Source organism: Haliotis rubra, unplaced genomic scaffold (genome assembly GCF_003918875.1).
Source record: "Haliotis rubra isolate DU_JTF1 unplaced genomic scaffold, ASM391887v1 Scf67, whole genome shotgun sequence".
In the NCBI taxonomy this organism is placed as follows: domain Eukaryota; kingdom Metazoa; phylum Mollusca; class Gastropoda; order Lepetellida; family Haliotidae; genus Haliotis; species Haliotis rubra.
The window spans coordinates 357,592-382,730 of NW_025767379.1; the positions used below are offsets into that span (position 1 = coordinate 357,592).

Sequence of the window (25,139 nt, forward strand, 5' to 3'; positions counted from 1 at the left end):
ACTGTGTACATGATCACTGATTCATTCCACTGAAGGAATTATCTCAACATACAGTGCACAACACCATTTTACTCCAGGACACTCAGACTGAATACATGGACTCTTAGAATTTATATTTGCCTGATGTTCATTTTAGTCACGTGACACTGGGGAATGTTTTTCCCTTTGTGGTCCTGTTAGCTCCTATGGAAAGTCATAACATTAGATACCCCCGTGAAGGTCCGGATTAGAATATTGATCTTCAGTAACCCATGCTTGTAGTAAGAGGCGACTAACGGGATCGGGTGGTCAGGCTCGCTGACTTGGATGATACATGTCATCGGTTCCCAATGGCACAGATTGATGCTCATGCTGTTGATCACTGGATATTTACAGACCACCGCCATATAGCTGGAATATTGCTGAGTGTGGGGTAAAACTATACTCACTCACTCATAACATTAGATATTACAGTTACGGAACATAAGGTTGGAATTGTTTAGAATTAATTTCTAATTTTCAAATTTGTTATGACATTTGAATCAGATTTGAATCTTCTGCCTAAATACATCCTGGTGACAAACTGGACTGAGTGAAACTTGAGTTACAGAGATTGCACTGATACCAGCCTTCAACAGTACAGTGCAGTACAGTGTAAATGGGGCAGTAGTTTGAGGAAATACATAGCAGTGTTATTGTGTAATACATAGCAGTGTTATTGTGTTATTGTGTAATACATAGCAGTGTTATTGTGTAACAGCAGTGTTATTAGCAGTAGCAGTGTTATTGTGTAATACATAGCAGTGTTATTGTGTAATACACAGCAGTGTTATTGTGTAATACATAGCAGTGTTATTGTGTAATACATAGCAGTGTTATTTATTGTGTTAGCAGTGTTATTGTGTAATACATAGCAGTGTTATTGTGTAATACATAGCAGTGTTATTGTGTAATACATAGCAGTGTTATTGTGTAATACATAGCAGTGTTATTGTGTAATACATAGCAGTGTTATTGTGTAATACATAGCAGTGTTATTGTGTAATACATAGCAGTGTTATTGTGTAATACATAGCAGTGTTATTGTGTAATACATAGCAGTGTTATTGTGTAATACATAGCAGTGTTATTCTTTGGGTTTTATCAATAATGAAACATATTCAAATCCCCTTGTTCACCTTATCTCAGAGGACTAATACATGCTTTATAGTGGTGTATTGATCTTCAAACAATGACAGGTAGTCCATAGTGGATGAATTCATATTATGATTCCCTTCCACGACATGGAGTAGGGGATATAGGAACAGAGTTTGTCCATCTATGCTTCTGTTTTCCCATCTGTCCGTTTCTCAGTGGGGACAAATTTGGTCAAATGCCTTATAATTTGTAGAACTAAAACTGGTCATTATGTAAAATGAGGGTGTAAATTTGTGTCTGTAATTTTCTGGGAGAGAGTTAAGGCCTTTGCTGCCTGCTGGGGACAAATTTTTCAGATTTAGAAAATTCAAACTTAGCAGGGTTCCTGAAATAGCATATACTAGTGTGCCATGGCACGGTAAATGAGAAATGAAATGGGGACTAATTGTTTTTCTCAGAAAGTTAGAAATTGAATAATACCTTACATATTTGAATGCTCATAAACCCATTTCTTTATTTAACAATGATTTCAAATGATCATCATCAGTTATTTATTCTACAAACATGTGGGCATAAGTCATCTCAACTTAGAGCACACCTAAAATATTTGTCTGGTGCCCTAAGGCACACTTAGAAAAAAAAGTATTTCTATCCCTGCTTATACAGTTATGTTATCAGTCATGATCTAAAGTGAGTTAAAGTGGGTATAAGTCATCTCCAACTTAGAGACCTGATATTTTGCATACTGATGATACTGGTTGCAATCAAATCAACCTTTTACGGAGTTAAGGCCCTTTTATCCATGCTTCCTTCAGACCACTGAAGTTGCATGAATAAAAGTTGCTTGTCTATAAAATACTTATCAATATAAAAACCTTGGTGCCATAAATTATATATATTCTTGGTCCTACACAGTTTTGTAATGGGGACATGTATTCTCAATGACTAAGTTACCCAAGGCTGAGTTCAAATATTGGTCCCATAAATGACTTTTTTCTAGAGAAGGGGTCTATTTGTGTGTATTTATTTCTCTTTTAATAAAACATTTCCTGGTGACATGGCAACCCTTGTGCCTATGACCTAGTCTCCATGTTATACCCCTGAAAGTCTGGGTTAGAATTGTGTTTCAGCAAGACATGCATGTCGTAAGGTGCGACTAACAAAAACAGGTGGTCAGGCTCGCTGACATATGTCATCGTTCCCAATAGATCAATGCTTATGCTGTTTTTCACTTGATTGTTTGGTCCAGAATCGATTATTCACAGCCATAAACCTGAACTATGGTTGAGTGCTGTATTAAATAACAAACACACATATCTCCATATTATTCATATTAGTATGTGAACAAACATAATTCTAATCGACCGCCTCCATGGTGTAGTGGTTAGAGCGTCCGCCTGGAAGGCGGAAGGTCGCCGATCCCCCGAACTCATGCGTTAAAATATGGTAGTGCAGAATTAATGTACAACAAGGACTGGTCTTCTCGAGGAGTCAGTATAATGTGTCTGAGTGGGGTATTCATGCTTCACAGCATGGTATCTCCTAGCACTAAAACCAGCTTAGTCTGGGCTAGTATTCATATTAGAAATGTCAAGTGACGTTAAACCCAATTTCACCTCACCTCACCTCACATAATTCTAATCTGACAATGATGGGCAATAGTGACAATGTTTTCTTGTTGACTGTGATTTCAGTGTTGAATGTAGACTTTCAAGCTGAACCAAGTGATGCAACCATCTTTGCTGGCCAGTCCTTGACCTTGAAATGTGTTCCACCAATCAGCATACCTCCTGCTCGAGTCACATGGTATAGAGACTATCAGCCATTACAGTCAATATCCCCCAGTGCTGGAGTGTGGGACCTACAACTTCAGTCTGTGCAAGCTGATGATGAGGGAGACTATTTCTGTGTGGCTGAGAACTCTCTCTCCGTCCCCACCAGTCGAACGTCCAGGGTGGCCACAGTTACAGTACAAGGTGCGTTTTGACTTTGAGTGTTTGTTTCTGGAGCGGGATCATTCACCTTTTCTCAAGCACCTTTGCCCTCAAGCATGATTATGATGACTGACTGACTGAGTTTGGTTTCAAAGCTTTTAGCAATATTCCAGCAACATTGTGACCCTGCAATTTTAGATTGTGTTGCATGCTTTAAAAATATGATCATGATGAAGGATCAAGCATACACTCTGAAATGTCGTGTTATTCACGATAAAGAAGTTCACATCCATAAATCTTGCTTTTCTTATGATCATGATGTACATGATGTAGCTAGAACTATACAAGTAGCTGATTCTGTTGCGACTCTCTTATTTACATGCTGCTGGGATCCAGCTGGGACTTTGCAACAATAAACATTGTTCATTTCCTCTTGGTTTTCTTCTCCACAGGTGCACCAATATTCACTGAACCTCCACTGAACCAGAGAGTTATCAAAGGGAGACTACTGCAGTTGACCTGCCAAGTGCAAGGTTCACCCACTCCGACAGTCTCTTGGTTGTTCCATGGAAGGAAACTGTCACCATCCAGTCAGATTAGCTTCAGGTTAGTCTGTCATTGGGTGTCATACCCAGGGATAGTGCCCAATCACTGGTTTGTCTAGACCTGATTTAATATACACCTTGAACATACCTTCCACCCACTCACACGGTAATTCAGGGGCTTGGTGTTTACTGATCATAGACTTGTTGCCGACTGGTTTGATAACATGTCATCATGTCTCTCCGGACACAAATATTTACAGACTCCCACGACTGGAGTATTGCAACTAATAAGTAATCTTACTCGTTGTAGTTGGCAACACATCTACAACCATTTTTATTCAAGCGTTCCTTGCATGTTCATCGGACATGTCATGAAAGCGTGCTCTCAACAGGGCATTGACGGCAACTTTATCCTTATTTACTTATTCACTCCTTCATCAACTCACTCACGTCGTCATATAGCTGGACTATTGATGAGTGAGGTGTAAAACTAAACTCACTCACTTACTCTTTCGCTAATTATATCGCTCCCCTACATATGAACTCATCAACTCACTCACGCCGTCATATAGCTGGACTATTGATGAGTGAGGTGTAAAACTAAACTCACTCACTTACTCTTTCGCTAATTATATCGCCCCCCTACATATGAACTCATTGACTTACTCATGCTCTAATTACCTCATTCACTCCCTCGCTCATTTACCTGTCCACTCGTTTCATCTCCTCCTCTTTTCTTTGTGGTTTCAGGGCCAGTAACCAGGAACTATTTATCAGTAATGTTGACAAGTCCCATGAAGGAAGGTACACCTGCATTACACACAATGTGTACGGAACCAAGTCCGTCAATGTTTCCGTCATTGTCATTGGTATGTATATACAGTCTAGTACAAGCATAATCTGAACCTGCAATAGAAAACCAAATTTTCCTGTTTGCATGTAAAACATAAAGAAAAACTTGTAGTTCTAGTGGCTTGACTGAAGTCCGGAGTGTATCATCCCTCCAGTGTGAGTGAGTGAGTGAGTTTGATTTTATGCCACCTTTAGCAGTTTTAAATTCATATCATGGCCTGCAACACCCAAAGTGGGATTTACACATTACACCCATGTGGGGAATATAACCTGAGCCTTCACCATCATGGATGAATATTTTGACCTTTAGTTGACCCCTACACTGCAGAGAGGATATCTGTGTATGGTTAAAGTGTTAGTATATTATATACAAACTGGTCTAACAAAACAAAAGCAAGACGAAACCAGATATAGTATTGAAGGGTTTTACGCGATGCAGTAATGTGCGTCCATTACACACAAAAATCATAAAGCATGCACAAAAAATATCCAGAGGGATGCGAGATAATATTCTTTGTAATTAATTCTTGACAGGTGAGATTTCTGGAAAGATTTCTGTAATTCTACTAGTTACTAAGGTTTATGGTTCAGTACACTATACTATTTAACTCGTAACCGGGGTCGTCTGGACCAATCGTTTTGTAGGTCAAGGTAAACCCCTAGTGTTCAGAAGTAAAACTCTCTGAACTCTCTCACCTTTATCAGTTCTTCAGTGACATGTAAAGACATGTAAAAATGTACATTATTCATGACAGTAGATAATGTCATGTGATGAAGCATTGACTTTAGTATGTCCTTGTGTATATGAAGCTATAAGCTACATTTAAACATACATAAGTGCCAAAATATGTTTAAGTCAATTCTTCAGAAACAATACCAACAATAGCAACTTCACATGCTGTTTACTTATTACAAAAAATACACCAGACAACAAGGCCTAGATTTTCGAAGCTCTCTTAGCGTTAAGATAGTCGTAAGTGCCATACATTAACATTAACTTACGACATCTTAGCGCTAAGAGGGCTTCTCAAATCTAGCCCCTCTGTGTAAGAAATTGCCTGTAAAAATGAAGCTGTATTCCATTAGTGGGTGGGGCGTAATTTAATCCTGTTCGTGGAAATATAAATAAAATTACACTTCTTGGCTAGCCTATCAAGTGTCTACTTTATTGCTTTAAAAGCAGAGACCCATGAAGATCCGAGTTAGAATTGTCCTTCAGTAAACCATGCTTGTGGTAGGAGCGACTAACGGGATCGGATGGGGATCGGGCTCGCTGACTTGGTTGACACATGTCATCGTATCCCAATTACGTAGATCGATGCTCGTGCTGTTGATCACTGGATTGTGTGGTCCAGACTCAATTATTTACAGACCGCTGCCATATAGCTGGAATATTGCTGAGTGTGGTGTAGAACAGAAGGAATAACGTGTTGAACCAGTTATTGTTCAAACTTTTGATGTCAGAATCCTTTTCCATTTTTAGTAATATTGTTTTTCAATTAAGAAGCACTTTTTTCCAGTCCCACCAGTGACTTTGAAAGATTTTGGTACCATTGTCGTGACGTCTGGTGACACAGCCATCTTGCCTTGTGACGTGTATGGCGATCCCAGACCAGATGCTCACTGGTTCACAGGTAGGTCAGACAGACATACATCTTCAGTTAACATTACTGGTACATATTTCCAGTAGACCAAATCACCTTAGTTCAGAAGCATGCACAGAAATGAAAAACATTTTTAATAACTTCAAAGAGAAATGATATAATATAAAGCAGTTGTTAATTTGCTGGGATACCTGTTCCAGATGGGAAGCAGATTGAAGAAGATGGCCGCAGATCCACTGTGAACCTGTCGTTGTACATAGAGAACGTGACGGCGGCCGACCAGGGACACTATGCCTGTAGAGCCGATAACGAAGCTGGAGGGACTTGGGCTAATGGAACACTCTCTGTCCAGGGTAGGCCAGTTTCATAAGATATTGATGTGTTTTGCATGCAGTTGTGATGCCATTTGGATCTGTATTACATGAAAAACAAGATTTGGTATCAGATTCCACCTACCAGTATATGTTCAACTGTCTGACTGTGTAGCCAGTTTCTGGTGTCCACTGCTCTGATACTACCAGACGAGTATATGGAGGGCAACTTCTTGTTCATTGTATAACACAACGTTTCTGGGCTACTTCTTGCCCCTTCTTCAGGTGATATTCACCAACTTCTAAATGCCTCTCAAGAATCTGCTCTGATACTGCTGAAATAAATACTTAAGTGTCCTAGAACTACAGACATATTTGGGTTTGGCTTGTACGTGTGAACTACTTATATCAGAGACAGGGTTTAGCAAAATAATGTTAATGGCATTATGACAATTTGAATACATGACATGTTTTTATGGATTATAACTTCTTTTTATTCTTTACACAACGTTTCAGATCTAATACTTGCTGCTTCATCAGGTGAATACAATAAAATAAATAGAAGTCGCTATCCATAAAAACGTATCATATGTTCATGTTCGTCCAACTTATAAATGCCTTTTAAGAATTTTATGGCAATTTGTCAATGCTGAAATAAGTTCTTGATGTACCAGTTCCACCCAAGATCACTAAAGGTCCAGTGGACAAGGTGGTTGTGATTGGTCAGTCAGTACTCCAAGCCTGCAACACTCAAGGAGTGCCCTCCCCTACGATACAGTGGCGGTTCAATGTGAGTATGTCAAGATACTGAATGTGAGTATGTCAAGATACTGAATGTGAGTATGTCAAGATACTGAATGTGAGTATGTCAAGATACTGAATGTGGGTATGTCAAGATACTGAATGTGGGTATGTCAAGATACTGAATGTGAGTATGTCAAGATACTGAATGTGAGTATGTCAAGATACTGAATGTGGGTATGTCAAGATACTGAATGTGGGTATGTCAAGATACTGAATGTGAGTATGTCAAGATACTTAATGTGAATATGTCAAGATACTTAATGTGAGTATGTCAAGATACTTAATGTGGTAAATCATCATTAACATGTCTTTCCTAAAGATCTTCAGCAACCCATGCTTGTCGTAAGAGGCGACTAACGGGATTGGGTGGTCAGGCTCTCTGGCTTGGTTGACACATGTCATCGTATCCCAGTTGCGTAGAACCATGCGCATGCTGTTGATCACTGGATTATCTGGTCCAGACTCGATTATTTACAGACCGCCGCTATATAGCTGGAATATTGCTGAGCGCGGCGTAAAACAAAACTCACTCATTTGTTTTATAATACTAAGAAAACAGATATGATATTCATGCTTTAAAACACCTCAATGACATCGCTGTCATGACAGGGAAAATCTGCAAACAATGTCACCCAGCAGGATGGTTTACTTTCTATAAGCTCCATATATGAATGTCATGCCTGCATGTTGATGTCGGTAACATGAGTAATTGATTGCCTAGTGTTCCCAATGAGGTTAGAATTGTGTTAGCAAGCATGGCTACAAATCATTTGGTACTGTATGATAATCAGAGGTACTGTATAATAATCAGAGGTACTGTATAATAATCAGAGTTACTGTATGATAATCAGAGGTACTGTATAATAATCAGAGGGACTGTATAATAATCAGAGTTACTGTATGATAATCAGAGGTACTTGCATGATAATCAGAGGTTATGTATAATACTCAGAGGTACTGCATGGTAATCAGAGGTGCTGTATGATAATCAGAGTTACTGCATGATCAGAGGTTATGTATAATACTCAGAGGTACTGCATGGTAATCAGAGGTGCTGTATGATAATCAGAGTTACTGCATGATGATCAGAGGTTATGTATAATACTCAGAGGTACTGCATGGAAATCAGAGGTGCTGTATGGTAATCAGAGGTGCTGTATGATAATCAGAGTTACTGCATGATGATCAGAGTAATTCACTTTTGATCGATGAGGAAAAAATGTGACCTTGTCCTTAATTTTGTCTTGTAGTAAAACTATATTAAATTGGTAAAAATTGTTTTAACATTCAGCTATCTTAAGAATGATATTAGGAGATTATACCATCTAATATTATGATGATATTTATATTACATAGATGAACTTAGCTAATAATCTGTGTATGTATCAATAGCTGCCAGTACAGGATTTTTATTATTGATCACGCAGTCTACAAAGTATCTGCCGGAAGGTGTGTCACTGTTGTCGGACCGTATCACGCTGAAGATCCCACGTGTAGACTGGCTCCACGTTGGGACCTACACCTGTGTAGCCACCAACATCGTCGGTCTGGACAGCAAGTCTGGGACAATCAAGCTCAAAGGTGAGGGCACCCTGTATAACAAGTCTCAATATTGATATTCTTCAAATTCCTTGGCATTTATCATCATATTCTGCAATGGTTTTTTGCAGCTAATTTTGCAATAAATTTTATTGGAACACTAGCTTTGGGATGGCTTCCCAATTCAGGCTGTTTTTGGTCTGGAATTTTACAATGTTGCACTGGACACTACAATGGTTACCTTCTTCTGAAATCATGTAAGTAGTAACAGATTTATGCCATGTTTGTAATGTACTTGTAAAGGCATAAACCCCCAGTGATGTTTATGAGTTAGCTTAACCGTTATAGTATATTGCTTAGACTAAGTTATTGATGAAAATGCATCATCTGAGCTTGGACTGCTTCCGTGGTGTAGTGGTTAAAGCGTCCGCCCGGAGAGTGGAAGGTCGCGGGTTCGATGCCCGACCGCGTCATACCAAAAGACGTTAAAATATGGTACTTGTTGGTCCCTTTCTGGCGCTCGGCATTAATGGGTACAACAAGGACTGGTCGGCTCGGAGTCAGTATAATGTGTCTGAGTGGGGTATTCATGCTTCACTGCGGCGTGGTATCTCAGTGGGCTAGCACTATAAAACCAACTTAAGTCTGGGCTAGTACAAGCAGCCACACGTACACATACACACGCATGCACGTCGTCATATGAGCGAAATATTCTCAAGCACGACGTTAAACCCACTTTCACCTCACCTCTGAGCTTGTATACACAGCATTCCACCAATGGCTATACAGGGTTATCTTCACTAGCAGTAAACAACCTCATCCTAGTTCCAGAAAGTTTTCAGATTATTCCTCACAATTGGCACCATATTTCATGCTGTTTTCAGCACGGCCTTGGTCTGCTCATGACATTGCTTCAGTTTCAGGCAATACTGATTTCAGAGTTTCAGAGATCTCACAAATTTCATTTTGGGGTTCATACAACTCCTGTGAATCCTAAACAGTCTTTTCTTTAACTGACACCTGTCTGTACTGCATTCAGATTGGACATATATTTTCAAACTTTATGGAGACCTTACAAACCATTTTCATATTGACAATGATTTCAATTATGCTTTTGACAATAGGTTTCTAGTTTAACATATGTTATATTTGGGATTACACTTTCTTAGTAAAGTACAGATTCTAGTACTTTTGGGGTTGAGTCACATCGGGGAATCAGGCACCATATCGCCAGCAAACAAAGTCAGCTGCCTAACCCATACAGCCATCGTGACTTCCACAAAAGAGAAAGTGGAACAACTGGTAGTCTAAACTGCTGACATTGTGTTTCCCTCTGATAGGTGTACATTAGCACGGCTCCCATGGCCGAAAGCTGTGATTACACAATGCCATTCATTAGAACTAGAATCTGTACTTTACTGAGAAAGTGTAATCCCAAATATAACATATGTTACATTTGACCACTTTCTAAATGGCATTGTGTAATCACAGGTTTCTAGTTTGTTGGAATTTTATAACATTTAACCTCATGAAGTATGTATCTGCTGCAGTTCCTCCGTCCATCAAGAACGTGACTGGCAATAATATAGTAGACAAAGGGGAGACAATCCTTCTGGACTGTCTAAATGGGGGAACACCAACACCACAGGTTGAGTGGACTCACAAGGGGGAAGTAATTCAGGAAACTCTAGATGGGAGAGTTACTTTTCCTTCTCGACAAAGGCTTAGGATAATGTTCTCTACAGTACAAGATGCAGGTAAGTCTGACAGCCAGGTGTGACGGGTGAAGAGTGAGTGAGGGAAAGTTGCTTTATGCTGTATCGGCAATATTGCAGCTATTCTTGGTATGACGGGTGAAGAAATTTGACCATTGTTATAACTTCCTTGCGTTTTAGTACTGTGCATGGCTTTAATGTATGGCTTAAATTCTCTCAAAATGGGTTACTTCACTGTGCAAACATCAAGACCATGAAGCTGAAAGTGGTGACGCCCAAAAATGTTGAAGAGGATTTAAATCTGATAAACTAAAGCAACATTAGTGAAAAATGTGTCTGACTCATTACTTTGCAATTTTTGTTCTAAATGTGATGACCTTTTTTTTATATCTTTTTTTATAATTTCTTTATTTTTGTTGATGAAATTTTTGGTTCAGTTTGGAAACTTATGTTCAATTTTTTTCAATATTTAATACTTGGTTTTCACCATGCTCTTAGTGACATTTCTGGGATTGGATCACGATTTGTTTATTACAAGACTGTATTTATGCAGAATGGTTTGAATATTGGCGCTGACACCATATTTTTTAAGTGTCTGTTTTTGTTGAATTCCGAATTTGTTGACAACATACCCAGGTACTACAATGCTGTGGCACAATTTACAAATTACCGTGGCCCACAAAAAAATGTGAAGTAGATATGGGTCTTTATAGTTGTTTTCGCTGTTATTACTGGCAACATGACAAGGGATGTTTCCTCACTCCAGGGTTGTATGGCTGCCGTGTGAGCAACGATGTGGGCAATGCCACCAGGACACTTCAGGTGTATGTTATAGGTAAGACCTGACACTGTCCTCTAGTGGTGGTCCGATTAATTGAAATAATCAAAGATTGGTCGTAGTGACTAAACGACCAAGCAATCGATCATAATTTCTCATAATCGAACACAAACAATTCACGAACACTTGTTTTCATAAACAATATTTTTCACAAGGTTGGTTTTGTCTGTTACATTTCGTAAGCACTACAAACTCGTTTCAAGTCATGATTGAATTTATCTTAAAGATTCCAAGAAATTTATGTTCCTAACATACTAGTCATCCTTTAAAGATGTGAAATTTTGCCCCAAAAACCCAGAAGAACTACATTTTTTTCCCTTATTTTAATGTGCATTAACAAATTTCATAAATGACGCTAACCAATTATTTTCGATGATTGATCGGTAGTAATGAACCAATCATCAATTATGAGATTCCCAGCACTACTGTCTTCACTTGTTTATGTGTGGTATTCTCCCCAGGGAGCTGAAAAGAAATTCGCTTAAACTCTGATAATGAGTGAGTTTAGTTTTGCGCCACTTTTAGCAATATTCCTGCAATATCACGGCAGGGAACACCAGAAATGGGCTTCACACATTGTGCCCATATAGGGAATCGAACCCAGGTCTTCCACGTGACGAGTGAACGCTTTAACCACTAGGCTACCCCACTGCCCCTAACACTGATACATTCACCGGGGTAACAGTAATGTTGGGATCCCAACATGCCCTATTGTAGTTTGAAAACATAGCACAATATGAATGGTTGTATTACAAACATTTATTTACTCCTCTGCGACTTTTCAGAGATAATATAATGTCAGAATTGGTCTCCAGGATCACTGCTTTTCATTAAGTCTATACCCATGAAGATCCGGGTTAGAATTGGACTTCAGTATCCCATGCTTGTCGTCAGGTTCGCTGACTTGGTTGACACATGTCATCACATCCTTATTGTGTAGAACGATGCTCATGATGTTGATCACTGGATTGTGTGGTCCAGACTAGATTATTTACAGACTGCCACCATATAGCTGGAATATTGCTGAGTGCGGTGTTAAACAACAAACCAACAAACCACACATCATAAAGTCTAGGTTTTCTAACAGGTGTTAGCACTACACATGCTGAATAGTGAACAGTGAGAATCATGGAATTGTACTCCTGATACCCATAATACAAGAAGCTGTTGTTACCAGGCCTCTATGAATCAAAGAAATTGCAGACCGAAACAAAATCCTTCCAATGTCAAGTGCAAGGTGCTAAGGGGAGTCTGGGTTTGGATAAAGCTCAAGTATATCGAGCATTATGGAGTAAACAAACAAATAAGAGTATGATATAGCGGTAATATTCACCTTGTGTAACCTCAGAGCCGCCCAAGCCGCCGGTCCTGTCAAATGCAGTTGCGCTGTCCAAGTCCTCCGTGGAGCTGCTGTGGATCCCCAACTCACAGGAGCCTCTCACCAACGTCACCGGCTATGCTGTCAATTACAAGAAAAGGTGGGGACAGCGCCTCACTGATAGAGAGACACAAGGGGAAAGCTGTGTCAAGGGTTTGACACTTGCTACAACTAGCAACAAATTCTCATGGCTAGTGAAAAATGGTGTCCACTAGTCTTCTGGAGTAGCCTTTATAATTGAAATAAGTTTAATAAGGCTGAGCAATCTGATCTTTCTCAAGAGATATCCTTTGGATGTGTGAATATTTTTGATGGTCTGTATTTGGGAATATTTGAAATAAGTGTGAAATAGCCAGTAGTTTTCTACGTTGCACACCAGATAGGTATCTGTCTGTATTTTTAACTGTATGTCGGAGGCCCATTGTACAAGTAAAATGATTATAAAAGTGACTTGAGTATACAAGTTTACGTTTTGACAGTCTTTTTTTTTAACTGTAAGTCGGAGGTGAGGTGAAATTGGGTTTTACGTCGTGCTTGAGAATATTTCGCTCATATGACGACGTGCATGCGTGTGTATGTGTATGTGCGGCTGCTTGTACTAGCCCAGACTTAAGCTGGTTTTAAAGTGCTAGCCCACTGAGATCCCATGCCGCAGTGAAGCATGAATACCCCACTCAGACACATTATACTGACTCCGAGCCAACCAGTCCTTGTTGTACCCCTTAATGCCAAGCGCCAGGCAGGAACCAACAAGGACCATATTTTAACGTCTTTTGGTATGATGCGGTCGGGGATCGAACCTGCGACCTTCCGCTCTCCGGGCGGATGCTCTAACCACTACACCACGGAGGCAGTCCTGTATGTCGGAGGCCCGTGGTACAAGTAAAATGATTATAAAAATGACTTGAGTATACAAGGTTATGTTTTGACTGTACAGTCATCCCTTGCAATATTTCGGGTTAAACCACGGGGTAATCCATAACTCCCATAAAACTAAGTTGCCCAGCAATCACACATTTTCAGGTCATCGGAAATAGCATACATGTACATGGTGTATAGATGTAGCCACATATTTTAAAACGTTAGATCATTATACGACACTGATACAATGATATTCCTAATACTCAGACCAGAGACACAGTACGTGACGTTCCCAGGACGACTGCCTCCAACCCTGCTGCACTACGAGGTGGAGAACCTCCTGCCAGGCACCAAGTACACCTTCACCATCTCCGCTCAGAACTCAGCCGGCCTGGGAGTTCCCAGCAACGCCCTGACTGTCACCACACTGGAAGCAGGTGAGGGTGGTCATGTGCAAGGTCATGTATTTTGATAGGGACAGTGTTTTATAGTAGGGCTGAAATGGTATAGAACGGTATTAGTAGAACCACGGTATTTTGCCTTCGGTTCGGTATACCGTAATGCAATCCCAAAATTCAGTATATTCGGTTATCGTAATGTTCCTTCTGTCTAGGGGGCGGTGGGATAACCTTGTGGTTTCTCCACATGGGTACAATGTGTGAAGCCCATTTATGGTGTCCCCCGCCTTGATATTGCTGGAATATTGCTTGAAGTGGCATAAAACCCAACTCATTTACTCCTTCTGTCCAGTCATAAAATACGGTTTTGTTCATTCAAAATAACAAAGGTTATAGCTATTATATTTCCATGTTATTAAACAATGTCAGGTTTGGGTCTTCTTGTTAACTTTCTGCATTGTGATCATATCTCATATACCGAACCGAAACGGACCGAACCGAAGGCCTTGTACCGCAATACGTACCCTACCGTGGTAAGAGCATACTGTTTCACCCTTATTTTATAGCATTTTTTTATTTCTGCTTGGTGGAATTAAATAAACAACTGCTGTTCATGAAAAGTCAGTATGTCACAATTTCATGCAAGTAAAGTTGAGTTGGCACATGTTGAACTAGAACAAGATATGATTTAAACACTTTAGTAATTACCATGGCGATCCTATATTCGCCCTTGTTCAGATAGTCGTTGGCCTATTGGCCTATCTCTGTACTCCTTGAGCTAATGGTGAAGCTGGTGACTTTCAAACTAAATAACCAACTACAGTCAAATCCTGATGAGTCGAATCAATACAAGGGGACCAAGTAATACATTCGACTTATCGATGTATTCGAGACATAGGTATGTCTATGAGGGTAGAAAAAAAGATGATCCAGTCCTAATTCCTCCACCTAAGCATTTGTTTACCTAATGATTTCCCTATCACTAATAGGGGCACCTTATCAGTTCCAGTCTGATTAGCACAGACAGTGATTTCCGTAAATCACTAATCTGCCTTTTGAACTCACCTGTCAATGGCGGAAAGGTGTGAGCCGCGCTGGTTTGTTAATTGGATCAGTTTGCTACACCAATCAACTTCTCATTGACTGACTTCGGCTTATGTATACAATATTGCTGTTGTTTGAATGTCATGGGACCAAATTTCCTTCTCGAGTCATCGTGTGTATTTATGAGACGATTTCATGTAACCGGTATTCAAATGATGACAACTATAACAGGGAATGGTCGGGACCGACAGGTACTTCCAGTTATGCATAATATTCGAGACACCGGCATTCGACTCATCGGGATTTGACTGTAATTTCTAAAGAGTTTTGCTAGTTGTAAATTGTTCCACATTTCTTGAAGTTTGAAATTAGGAGTTAAACATACTTAGTTTGCAATGTGGAGCTGGGATGCATGTAGGTCTAACTATGTTACATTGAATTTGGAAGCAAAGACAAGAAGCTTGAGGCCTCAAATGTTCAATTTGGTGTGTGTATATTTAACATATATCTACATTGTTTTTACTATAGCGTCATACAAACTAGCTTCAGTGGAATGACATTTATGAAATGATGATGCATCTGAATTATTCTTCCTGTTATAAAATCTTGTTATCCCCCGCAATGCGTTTTGCAGGGGGTATTAAAATGGACTCGTGCGTGCGTCCGTCCGTACGTCCGTGCACATTTGTCTTTTCCGGAGCAGAACTCTACAACCGTTAAATATTTCTTCACCAAACTTGGCACATGGATAGATCTGTTGGTGTACTGGTGCCTTTTGGTAGTTTTGGAATTCTGAATAAAATATTTTTGGCATTTCCATGGCAACAAGTTTGACTTAGACTGAAATTAGTGGTAGTGCTCTTTTCCGGAGCAGAACTCTAAAACCGTTCACTATTTCTTCACCAAACTTGGCACATAGATAGATCTGGTTGTGTACTGGTGCCTTTTGGTAGTTTTGGATTTCTGAATAAAATATTTTTGGCGTTTCCATGGCAACAAGTTTGACTAGACTGAAATTGGTGGTAGTGCGCCTTTCTGGAGCAGAACTTTAAAAACCTGTCAATACTCTCCTTCCACTTTCCTATATACACACCTAAATATTTGACATAATCATAACTCGTAGACATAATCATGAAGAGTATTTTACCATTGAGGGGGATATTGATGACTTTGTCTTCTTGCTCTTATTGTTCAACGGTTTGAATATGTGATAGAAGGCTTTGTTTATATATGCCAGTGTTTTGGTGTATTTTCAAATATTGTGACAGCTTTAAAAATTCTCTCAGGTCCACTAACGAAGAAGGATAAGTCCTCAGTGACTTGTAATATCTGATGGCTGTTATGCTCAGACTTTCCCCATTGTCTCATAAACATAATTGTCTTCTTCAAGTAGGACCAGAAACAAACTTGGCTAGTAGTAACATCCACACGAGATTTGTATAACAAATAGGCTGTGAAACAATTATTTTGAGAGAGATGTGGTAAGTTGGTCTATTTGTCTGTGTCAGGGCCATCTGCACCGTTGAGGTTGCGTCTGCTGTCGACGTCTGCACGTGGTGCCAGGTTGTCCTGGGAGGTGCCGGCACAGCAGAACGGGAATATCCGGAAATACCAGGTGCAGTACAGGGAGATGCTGGAGACAGACACTGGCATAACAGGTGAGTTGTTTGTCAGTGACTTACGACTGTTAATATTGTTATTAATATGTAGATTCTAAGAAGCTTGGTTTGAATGAGTGTGTGAATGAGTGAGTGAGTTGGGTTTTATGCTGCTTTTAGCCATGTTCCAGCAATATCACGGTGGGGGACACCAGAAATGGGCTTCACACATTGTACCCATGTGGAGAATCGAACCCGGCCCTTCGGCCTGACAAGCAAACGCTTTAACCACTGGGCTACCCCCATCGCCCCAGGTTTGAATGAGACTGAAACAAATGGTATTGATGTTTGACATTTGGGAATCAGGAAAACAACATACCTTGAATGGAGGATCAAAGATGTAATAATTATGAAATTCAAATTTAATTATCTTTCCATCGTCCATTTTGCATGAATTCTCAAAAATTGATGTTCCCTATACCTGATAATGATATTATGTTTCGTGACATTTCACATTTGATCGGTGTTCAAATCTTGTGTCTGATCTTGACGGGCAGTGTCTCCCAGTTATCCAAGGCTGTGTTGAGTTACTGCCCTTTGATGTTCAGGAAATTCTGTTCTAAATTCCATGTTTGAACAGATTATGGTCCTTGACAGCGCCGTACTCATAGGCTTAATGTAACGGAAGGTGAAAGTTTTAGTCCTTCAGAAGGCTCAAATCAAGGTTAAACCAAGCATATTTTCAATGACCTGTGAAATACTTGTTTTGTTCAGAATATGACGTTCAGGAGATATTAGACCCAAACCTCCCAAACCAAGAGTTTGATCTGCTTGACCTTCACCCCTACACCAAGTACGAGATCAGAGTGCGGGCAGCCAACCGCGAAGGGGAACAGGACCTATGGGGTCCCTTCTCTTCAGCTCTCACGCTACGGACTCACCCCGCACGTATGTCCCAGTTCTGTTGCTATATTTTCTGAAGTAAACATTTCCTGTTTTCATATTTACAGGGTCTTTCGAGTATTCGATGCCTGAAAATTTATTTTGTAACCGACAGCATTAGCAGGAGGTTTCAAAAGTTAGATATCCAGCATCAAATGCTGAGAAAAACCTCCCAGCTTTTGTGTTGGAATGTTGATGAAACATATAACCCTGAAGTGTGCTTCTCACTATATATTCAGCATCTCTTGTTTTCCCGGAATAACTGCATTTGAGGTTTTTGTTTGCTCTCAGGTTTTACTTTTAGTAAGTAAGACCTCTTCCCAGGTTTTACTTTTTGTAAAGTAAGACCTCTTACCAGGTTTTAATTTTTTGTTATTATTTTTTCCTAACTCTATATGAACATCAACATTCAAATAATATATGAGCGTTTGAAATCAATTGAAAAATTATCGCCCAAGATTAATTTCAAGTGCAAATGTTTTTTCTCAAGCAGGATCAGAACCGCATCTATCAGGCTAACAAGCGGACAGCTCTACCTCACAGCCACCGATCAAAACAAAGGCGTTGGGGGTTGAATTATCTATTTATAGTTACTGTCATTAAATTGATTTTACTTATGCTTTAGGTTATTGTTGTGTAGCTTCATTAAATGATCATCTGACATTATAATTATCCATCATTGGCCGGTTGATATGTTAGGGAAAACTCTTCCCTCGGTTTTGGTAGAGAATGTAAAACCTTGGGAGGAGGGAAATCCCTCTTCCTAGATCCCTCTACCAAAACCTTGCGTTTTATGCTGCTTTAGCCATGTTCCAGCAATATCACGGTGGGGAATACCGGAAATGGGCTTCACACATTGTACCCATGTGGAGAATCGAACCCGGCCCTTCGGCCTGACAAGCAAACGCTTTAACCACTGGGCTACCCCCATCGCCCCAGGTTAGATAGAGACTGAAACAAATGGTATTGATGTTTGACATTTGGGAATCAGGAAAACAACATACCTTGAATGAAGGATCAAAGGTGTAATAATTATGAAATTCAAATTTAATTATCTTTCCATCGTCCTTTATGCATGAATTCTCAAAAATTGATGTTCCCTATACCTGACAATGATATTATGTTTCGTGACAGTTCACATTTGATCGGTGTTCAAATCTTGTGTCTGATCTTGACGGGCAGTGTCTCCCAGTTATCCAAGGCTGTGTTGAGTTACTGCCCTTTGATGTTCAGGAAATTCTGTTCTAAATTCCATGTTTGAACAGATTATGATCCTTGACAGCACCGTACTCATAGGCTTAATGTAAAGGAAGGTGAAAGTTTTAGTCCTTCAGAAGGCTCAAATCAAGGTTAAACCAAGCATATTTTCAATGACCTGTGAAATAATTGTTTTATTCAGAATATGACGTTCAGGAGATTTTAGACCCAAACCTCCCAAACCAAGAGTTTGATCTGCTTGACCTTCACCCCTACACCAAGTACGAGATCAGAGTGCGGGCAGCCAACCGCGAAGGGGAACAGGACCTATGGGGTCCTTTCTCTTCATCTCTAACTCTACGGACTCATCCCGCACGTATGTCCCAGTTCTGTTGCTATATTTTCTAATGTAAACATTTCCTGTTTCCAGATTTACAGGGTCTTTCGAGTATTGATGCCTGAAAATTTATTTTGTAACCAAAAGCATTAGCAGGAGGTTTCAAAACTTAGATATCCGGCAGCAAATGCTGAGAAAAACCTCCCAGCTTTTGTGTTGGAATGTTGATGAAACATATACCCTGACGTGTGCTTCTCACAATATATTCAGCATCTCTTGTTTTCCCGGAAAACTGCATTTGAGGTTTTTGTTTGCTCTCAGGTTTTACTTTTAGTAAGTAAGACCTCTTCCCAGATTTTACTTTTTGTAAGTAAGACCACTTACCAGGTTTTAATTTTTGTAATTATTTTTTCCTAACTCTATATGAACATCAACATTCAAATGATATATGAATGTTTGAAATAAATTGAAAAATATCGTCCAAGATTAATTTCAAAGTGCAAATGTTTTCTCAAGCAGGCTCAGAACCGCATCTATAAGGTTAATAAGCGGATGCTCAACCTCACGTCCACCGATCCAACGAAGACGTTGGGGGTTGAATTATCTATTTATAGTTACTGTCATTAAATTGATTTTACTTGCGCTTCGGTTATTGTCATGTAGCTTCATTAAATGATCATCTATATTATAATTATCCATCATGCACGGTTTATATGTTAGGGAAAACACTTCCCCTCGGTTTTGGTAGAGAATGTAAAACCTTGGGAGGAGGGAAATCCCTCTTCCCTCGGCCCTCTATCAAAACCTCGGGGCGTGTTTTCTCCTATACATAATCACTCTTTATCTAGTCATTGACCATCCTCGTGCCTGCACATGAACGTCTGCTGGATGTGTTGTAGCTCCTGACTCTGGTCCCCGACACGTGACTGCTGTAGCTGTTGGTTCCCGCATTGTGGAGGTCACCTGGCAGGTAAATGAATAAATACTTCACAACGGGGTCCTTTGGCATTTCATAATTATGCCACACCTATACAAGGTTTCAGGGTGAAATAGAAGGGACCCATTGATCCGTACCATTTATTATCATGTACCTATGAATAATATGGACCACTTTCCACATGCAATACTGGCTGTCCGTATATGTCCTTATTGACCACCCGGGACGAAAATGCATATTAGCCATATCAGCCCTAGGATCAAACATCCAGATCAGCCGTATTGCCCGGCTACTGGTACAGAATGAATACATGCAAACACTTGAAACTTCAATAGATGCATGGACCCTAGTCTATTTTAGAGTTACGTCCCTTGATGTGGTATTGATGACTGACTGAGTTCAGTTTTACGCCGCTTTTAGAAATATTCCAGCAATATCACGGCTGGGGACACCAGAAATGGGCTTCACACATTTTGCCCATGTGGGGAATCGAACCCGGGTCTTCGGCGTGACGAACCAACGCTTTAACCACTAGGCTACCCCACCACCCCGTGGTATTGATGAAAAGGTTATGATATGGCAGTTTCCCTTTCGCCAGTGATATCAGCCGAGACTACCATATCAGACCTCGGGGCCTTTGGCCCTCGAGCTGATATGACTGCGAAAGGGAAACTGTCATGTAATAACTTTAATATCCTACCTCATAAACAGTTCATGGTTGCTTTATGAAACTGTTTACCAAACAGACATGTATTGAACTGGTGTCTGTATCAACTAAGATGTGTGCTGTGTTTTTTTTCAAAGACAACATGTATTGATAGGTCCTCAGTAACCTATGCTCCATATTTTGAGAGGCAACTACATGGATGGGACGGTCTGACAGTCAGGTAAAGTTTCATGTATGTACAGATTGATGTGGTTATACCTTCAACTGCTGACACATTTACATAACTAGTCAAACTGATTACTATTGATGTCATATTTCAGCTATGAAAAAAATGTAAATTTATTGGGTTACTATTTTTAGCATCATTTATTTAGACCCACACTTTGACCCACAGCTGTGGTGAGTGAGTGAGTTGGGTTTTATGCCCCCTTCAGCAATATTCCAGCAATATCACAGTGTGGGACACCAGAAATGGGCCTCACTCATTGTACCCATGGAATCGAACCTGGGTCTTTGGCGTGATGAGCAAACACTTTAACCACTAGACTACCCCACCGTCCCCCGGCTGTTGTGGTACAGGGTACCTGAGTATTGATCATATCAAAACATACCAGTGGTAGTGATGAACACCTGTGTTGCAGCCTCCCCCTGCTGGTGATGAGAACGGCCCTATCACCAGGTACACATTGAGGTACCGACAGCTGCTGTATCACACTCTGTACCTGGAGAAACACATCCTCAACTCCACCTCTGTCAACCTCACAGAGTTGTCTCCCTGGACGAACTACTTTCTGGTGATGGAGGCTGAAAACTCTGCTGGTCGCAGTCCCGTTTCTGATCCAGTGTCTGTTCAGACACTCCCTGAAAGTAAGTGCTCTTAAAGAAAATAAAGAGCCTGGTCTGGTTTCTGGTATCTGTCTGGTGCCATTTTCAGTTTTCTGCATCTCGCTTTCTTTTAATGTGACCAAGGGCAGATAACTCTAAACTGCTTTCCCCAGAAAGGTACAAAGTGCACCTGAGTTTGAGTCAGTACAATGTGTCTGTATAGGGTATCCTTGTTCAACCTCAACATGGTACATCAGTGAGCTAGCTCTATAAAACATCTTTAGTCCAAATGAGTACCCACTCACTATATAAGTGCAATAACCTTGTCACACCATGTCATAACAAAACAAAACTTGTCACACCACGTCATAACAAAACTAAAATTGTGTGAAGTAGTGTAAGATTGTCACCGACTGTATGTTTTTTTCAGCTCCAACACATTCCCCTGTAAACCTACAGGTTATTTCCAAGACTTCTAACCAAGTGGGAATCACATGGGAGGTCAGTATGTGTCCACTGAGTCGTTATATTTGTATTCAAGTCACAGTGGTGGAATTGTTAGTAATACCTGGTTAGATTTGGTCTTCTGCAATCCATGTTTGTCGTAAGAGTCGACTAATGGGATCGGGGGATCAGGTTCTGTGGATTGATGGTCATGATGTTGATCACTGGATTGTCTGGTCCAGACTTGATTATTTACAGACTGCCGCCATTTAACTGGAATATTGCTGAGTGCAGCGTTAAACAACAAACCAACCTAAGAATTGGCAGTATGAATTCTCAGTATTTTGTGGAATCACAGACCCAAGAGCCCAGTGCTTGAAGTATATACAATTGCCAGGCTGCCATCATTACCCACACATGTTAGAAGTTGCATGCCCTGACAAAAGTCTGAAGGCCCTCATTTAAAAAATACTACACCTTATTGTGACAGTAATCGATATGTATATTTACTGCAGTCCTTAATCCTCTCAATGCGACTGTCAAACCCATCCAACAGGAGAGTAGCATAATGATATCCCCAAATAAACTGTGTGAATCACCCATCCCATTGACAGCGTCTTATGCTAAAGGTTACGCTCCTATACAAATTTGAAGCTGTGGGTACAGCACAAAATATACCTGGCAAAGGCCTCTGGGTCTATTGAACTTAAAGGGCCACTGATCCAGAGCAATTTCCGTGGACTGGTTGTTGCTTTTGTTATTGATTTTCTCCATTGAGTGCCCGGATGATATCCCAGAATTCATGACTGGTTCGTTACCTCTGCTGCACCACCCTCATGCACAATTGATAGTATAAGTATAGACTGATCAACAAAGATGAAATCTTTTTTACTCGATAATCTTATGTTGATTTTGTTGTAAAATTATGTAGACTTTGATGATTAATCTGGTTTCTTATAAAAAAATATTCACTTTGATAAAATGCTGATTTTGATGTAAAATTTTGATTTCATAGTAATGTTGACTTTATAAAAATGTTAACGTAAATGGAAGCAGAATTTGATTTAAGAAATAGTTTGACCTTGAATTTGGTGAGAAGCCTGATATGATAGCATTGTTTTGAAAGTAAGGCTAACTAAGTACATGGGGAGTCTTGGGGAGAGTAGTGAGCTTGGGTTCACTACTAGTCAATCTGAATGTTGTATTAAATGGCATTATTTTGATAACAGATGAAAACATTTTAAGTTGAACCATCTGCCAGTGGTAAAAAATGTTAGGACTGAAATAACGAAGTCAATGTACGTCTTTATATTTTGTCTTATAATCCTAATTATTCTTTTTTATATATTCCTCCTTGGGGTACTTATAAGCATTTAAATGTCCATTTAAATTCCCTACGACAGTTGTAACAATATTTGAATAAAATATTTACAAAACAAAAACTACGTTTTGTCTTGTGAGACCACCCTTACAGGGCCTTCCGGCCCCCCTACAGCCAAGAGCAGGTAACTCTAGACCGTAACCTCGTACCTCACTTTCCATGCTGTGCGTTGTACCCGACAAGGCGTGGAGTCCATACCAGAAGGTTTTTCCTTCGCGACTAAAGAGAGTTATGAGTGTTTCAGAAGCGGCAACTGTATGTATGGTTCTCTTTTTTTCCCTGCATGCGCGGGTGGAGGTTTTTCTGAATTTTTTTCATTCATAATTTCGTTGTAACTTGGTACCTGTCGCGGTCGGCGGCAAGCTAGTCGTGGCAAGATGGCGGACAGGTGCCTTCGCTAACCTTCCTGTTCATTGGTTTCCGTGTGGTTTTCAATGTTACAGGTGGTTTTAGTGGTTTTATTTGTATCTTTATGCGTGTAGAGTATGTCTACTGCTCGCATTTTCTATATTACAGCTAAAAAGCGTAATTGTTAGTTATGCTGCAGTGTGTACTAGGTTGTCAACTGCATGCTACGTTGTCGCATTAGTTGTGTAAGCCCATCGTCTTTTTACATGTATTTGTATGTGGGTATAGGGTAGATTGCTGCACAGGTTTTACTTGTTGCAGTTTAAACCCTGTGCCGTGCCTTGCTGCAATTCCCGATACGGGATACCCGCGAGGTCTGCTTAAGCTGTTTAGTGCAGAAGGAACATGAGGAAGAGGGGTGTGCGGCATGTGCCAAGTTCTGCGCCCAAACCATTGGTGGCCGGATAGACTCGCAGCTGTTTTCGGCGACAGCCTGCTTGGTGGGGTGATCTCTGGGCACAGGATCCCCGTCCAAAGCGCTCCATAGTAAAAAAGGGGGTCCGCGGGGCAGCTTCCCCTTGAACCCGGCTCCCAAGTAAAGCTAAAAGGCGACCAAAGCGAAGCCGTCTTCGCGCACTCATGCCCCTTCTGTACCCGCCACCCCCTCTTGATTCAGCACCTGTAAAAGTGTTCCTGTTGATTAGTTAACCGTTTTTTCCAGGAGCAGATAAGCCGTCAGTCAAGTCCCTGATTGATCACGGCGTTAGCGGGGTTCGTAAGGAGCTCAAATGGCGCCCGATGCGTCGGGCGGGGCTGACACATCTGGGGGTTGGCTGCGGCCCGAGCTCGGCTCGGAGAGCAGCGCCTCCCCAGGCGGCTTGATCCTGGCCGGCCCTGGTGAAGGCATGCCCTCGGCGTCTGGTGGCGACCTGGCTTATGCACTGGTCTGTCACAGGTGCCTGGTGCCCGGCGATACAGGGTTGTCCCTGTCATTGCCTGGTGTCCCAACTGGCGATGCATACAGAAGCCCGACCAGTTGAGGGATACCTCGGCCCGACAGCCAGTCGGGGTTGCCGGGGAAGCCTGTTGCGGCAGGTTCTCTCGGGCGACTTCGGCGACCTGGCGGAGTTCACTCCGGCAGGCGATGTTTTCCCTGGCTCCTCTTGACCTCCACGAGTTTTTCTGGTCCTGCCTCTGGCGTCTCCTCGGCTCTCTCAGGAGTCTGAGATTATGGCGGCCGAGGATTCTGCCGAGTCGATATGGAGGAGGAGGAAGGGGCGGTGGAATCCGGGCGGGAGTGCCGTACTCCTTTGCCTCGTCCCTGCGGCAGGACCGGGAGAAGATGGCCGAAGTCCTGCCGCGGGTGGCTGTTCCGATCCGGCACCCGACCCCAGCGGAGTTTCGGCTCCGGGGCGTTTACCAACCAGATTACGCAGAGACGCGGCTTGCGCATTCTCCCATCACTGGTCAGTGAGGTGGTGAATCAGCTCCTGGCTGGTACTTCGCTTCGGCGTTTTGATTTGC

The 25,139-nt window shown here is 41.0% G+C and overlaps 1 protein-coding gene across 3 annotated transcripts in view; it reads left to right on the forward strand.

The window, feature by feature from the left end:
• The window catches only part of LOC124257715 (protein sidekick-2-like), a 56,102-nt gene that overhangs the window by 9,089 nt on the left and 21,874 nt on the right, over nt 1-25,139 (forward strand). For 2 of the 3 annotated variants that reach the window (XM_046691843.1, XM_046691845.1), the window contains exons 6-21: nt 2,811-3,092; nt 3,503-3,656; nt 4,346-4,464; nt 5,968-6,081; nt 6,252-6,404; nt 7,037-7,152; nt 8,594-8,747; nt 10,256-10,462; nt 11,187-11,255; nt 12,607-12,736; nt 13,765-13,934; nt 16,448-16,597; nt 17,312-17,485; nt 19,913-19,983; nt 21,259-21,484; nt 21,873-21,943. In XM_046691843.1, coding sequence (XP_046547799.1) covers nt 2,811-3,092; nt 3,503-3,656; nt 4,346-4,464; nt 5,968-6,081; nt 6,252-6,404; nt 7,037-7,152; nt 8,594-8,747; nt 10,256-10,462; nt 11,187-11,255; nt 12,607-12,736; nt 13,765-13,934; nt 16,448-16,597; nt 17,312-17,485; nt 19,913-19,983; nt 21,259-21,484; nt 21,873-21,943 — 2,360 coding nt within the window. Of the gene's footprint in view, nt 1-2,810; nt 3,093-3,502; nt 3,657-4,345; nt 4,465-5,967; nt 6,082-6,251; nt 6,405-7,036; nt 7,153-8,593; nt 8,748-10,255; nt 10,463-11,186; nt 11,256-12,606; nt 12,737-13,764; nt 13,935-16,447; nt 16,598-17,311; nt 17,486-18,878; nt 19,053-19,912; nt 19,984-21,258; nt 21,485-21,872; nt 21,944-25,139 lie in introns of all 3 variants that reach the window. The other variant, XM_046691844.1, reaches the window with a different exon arrangement.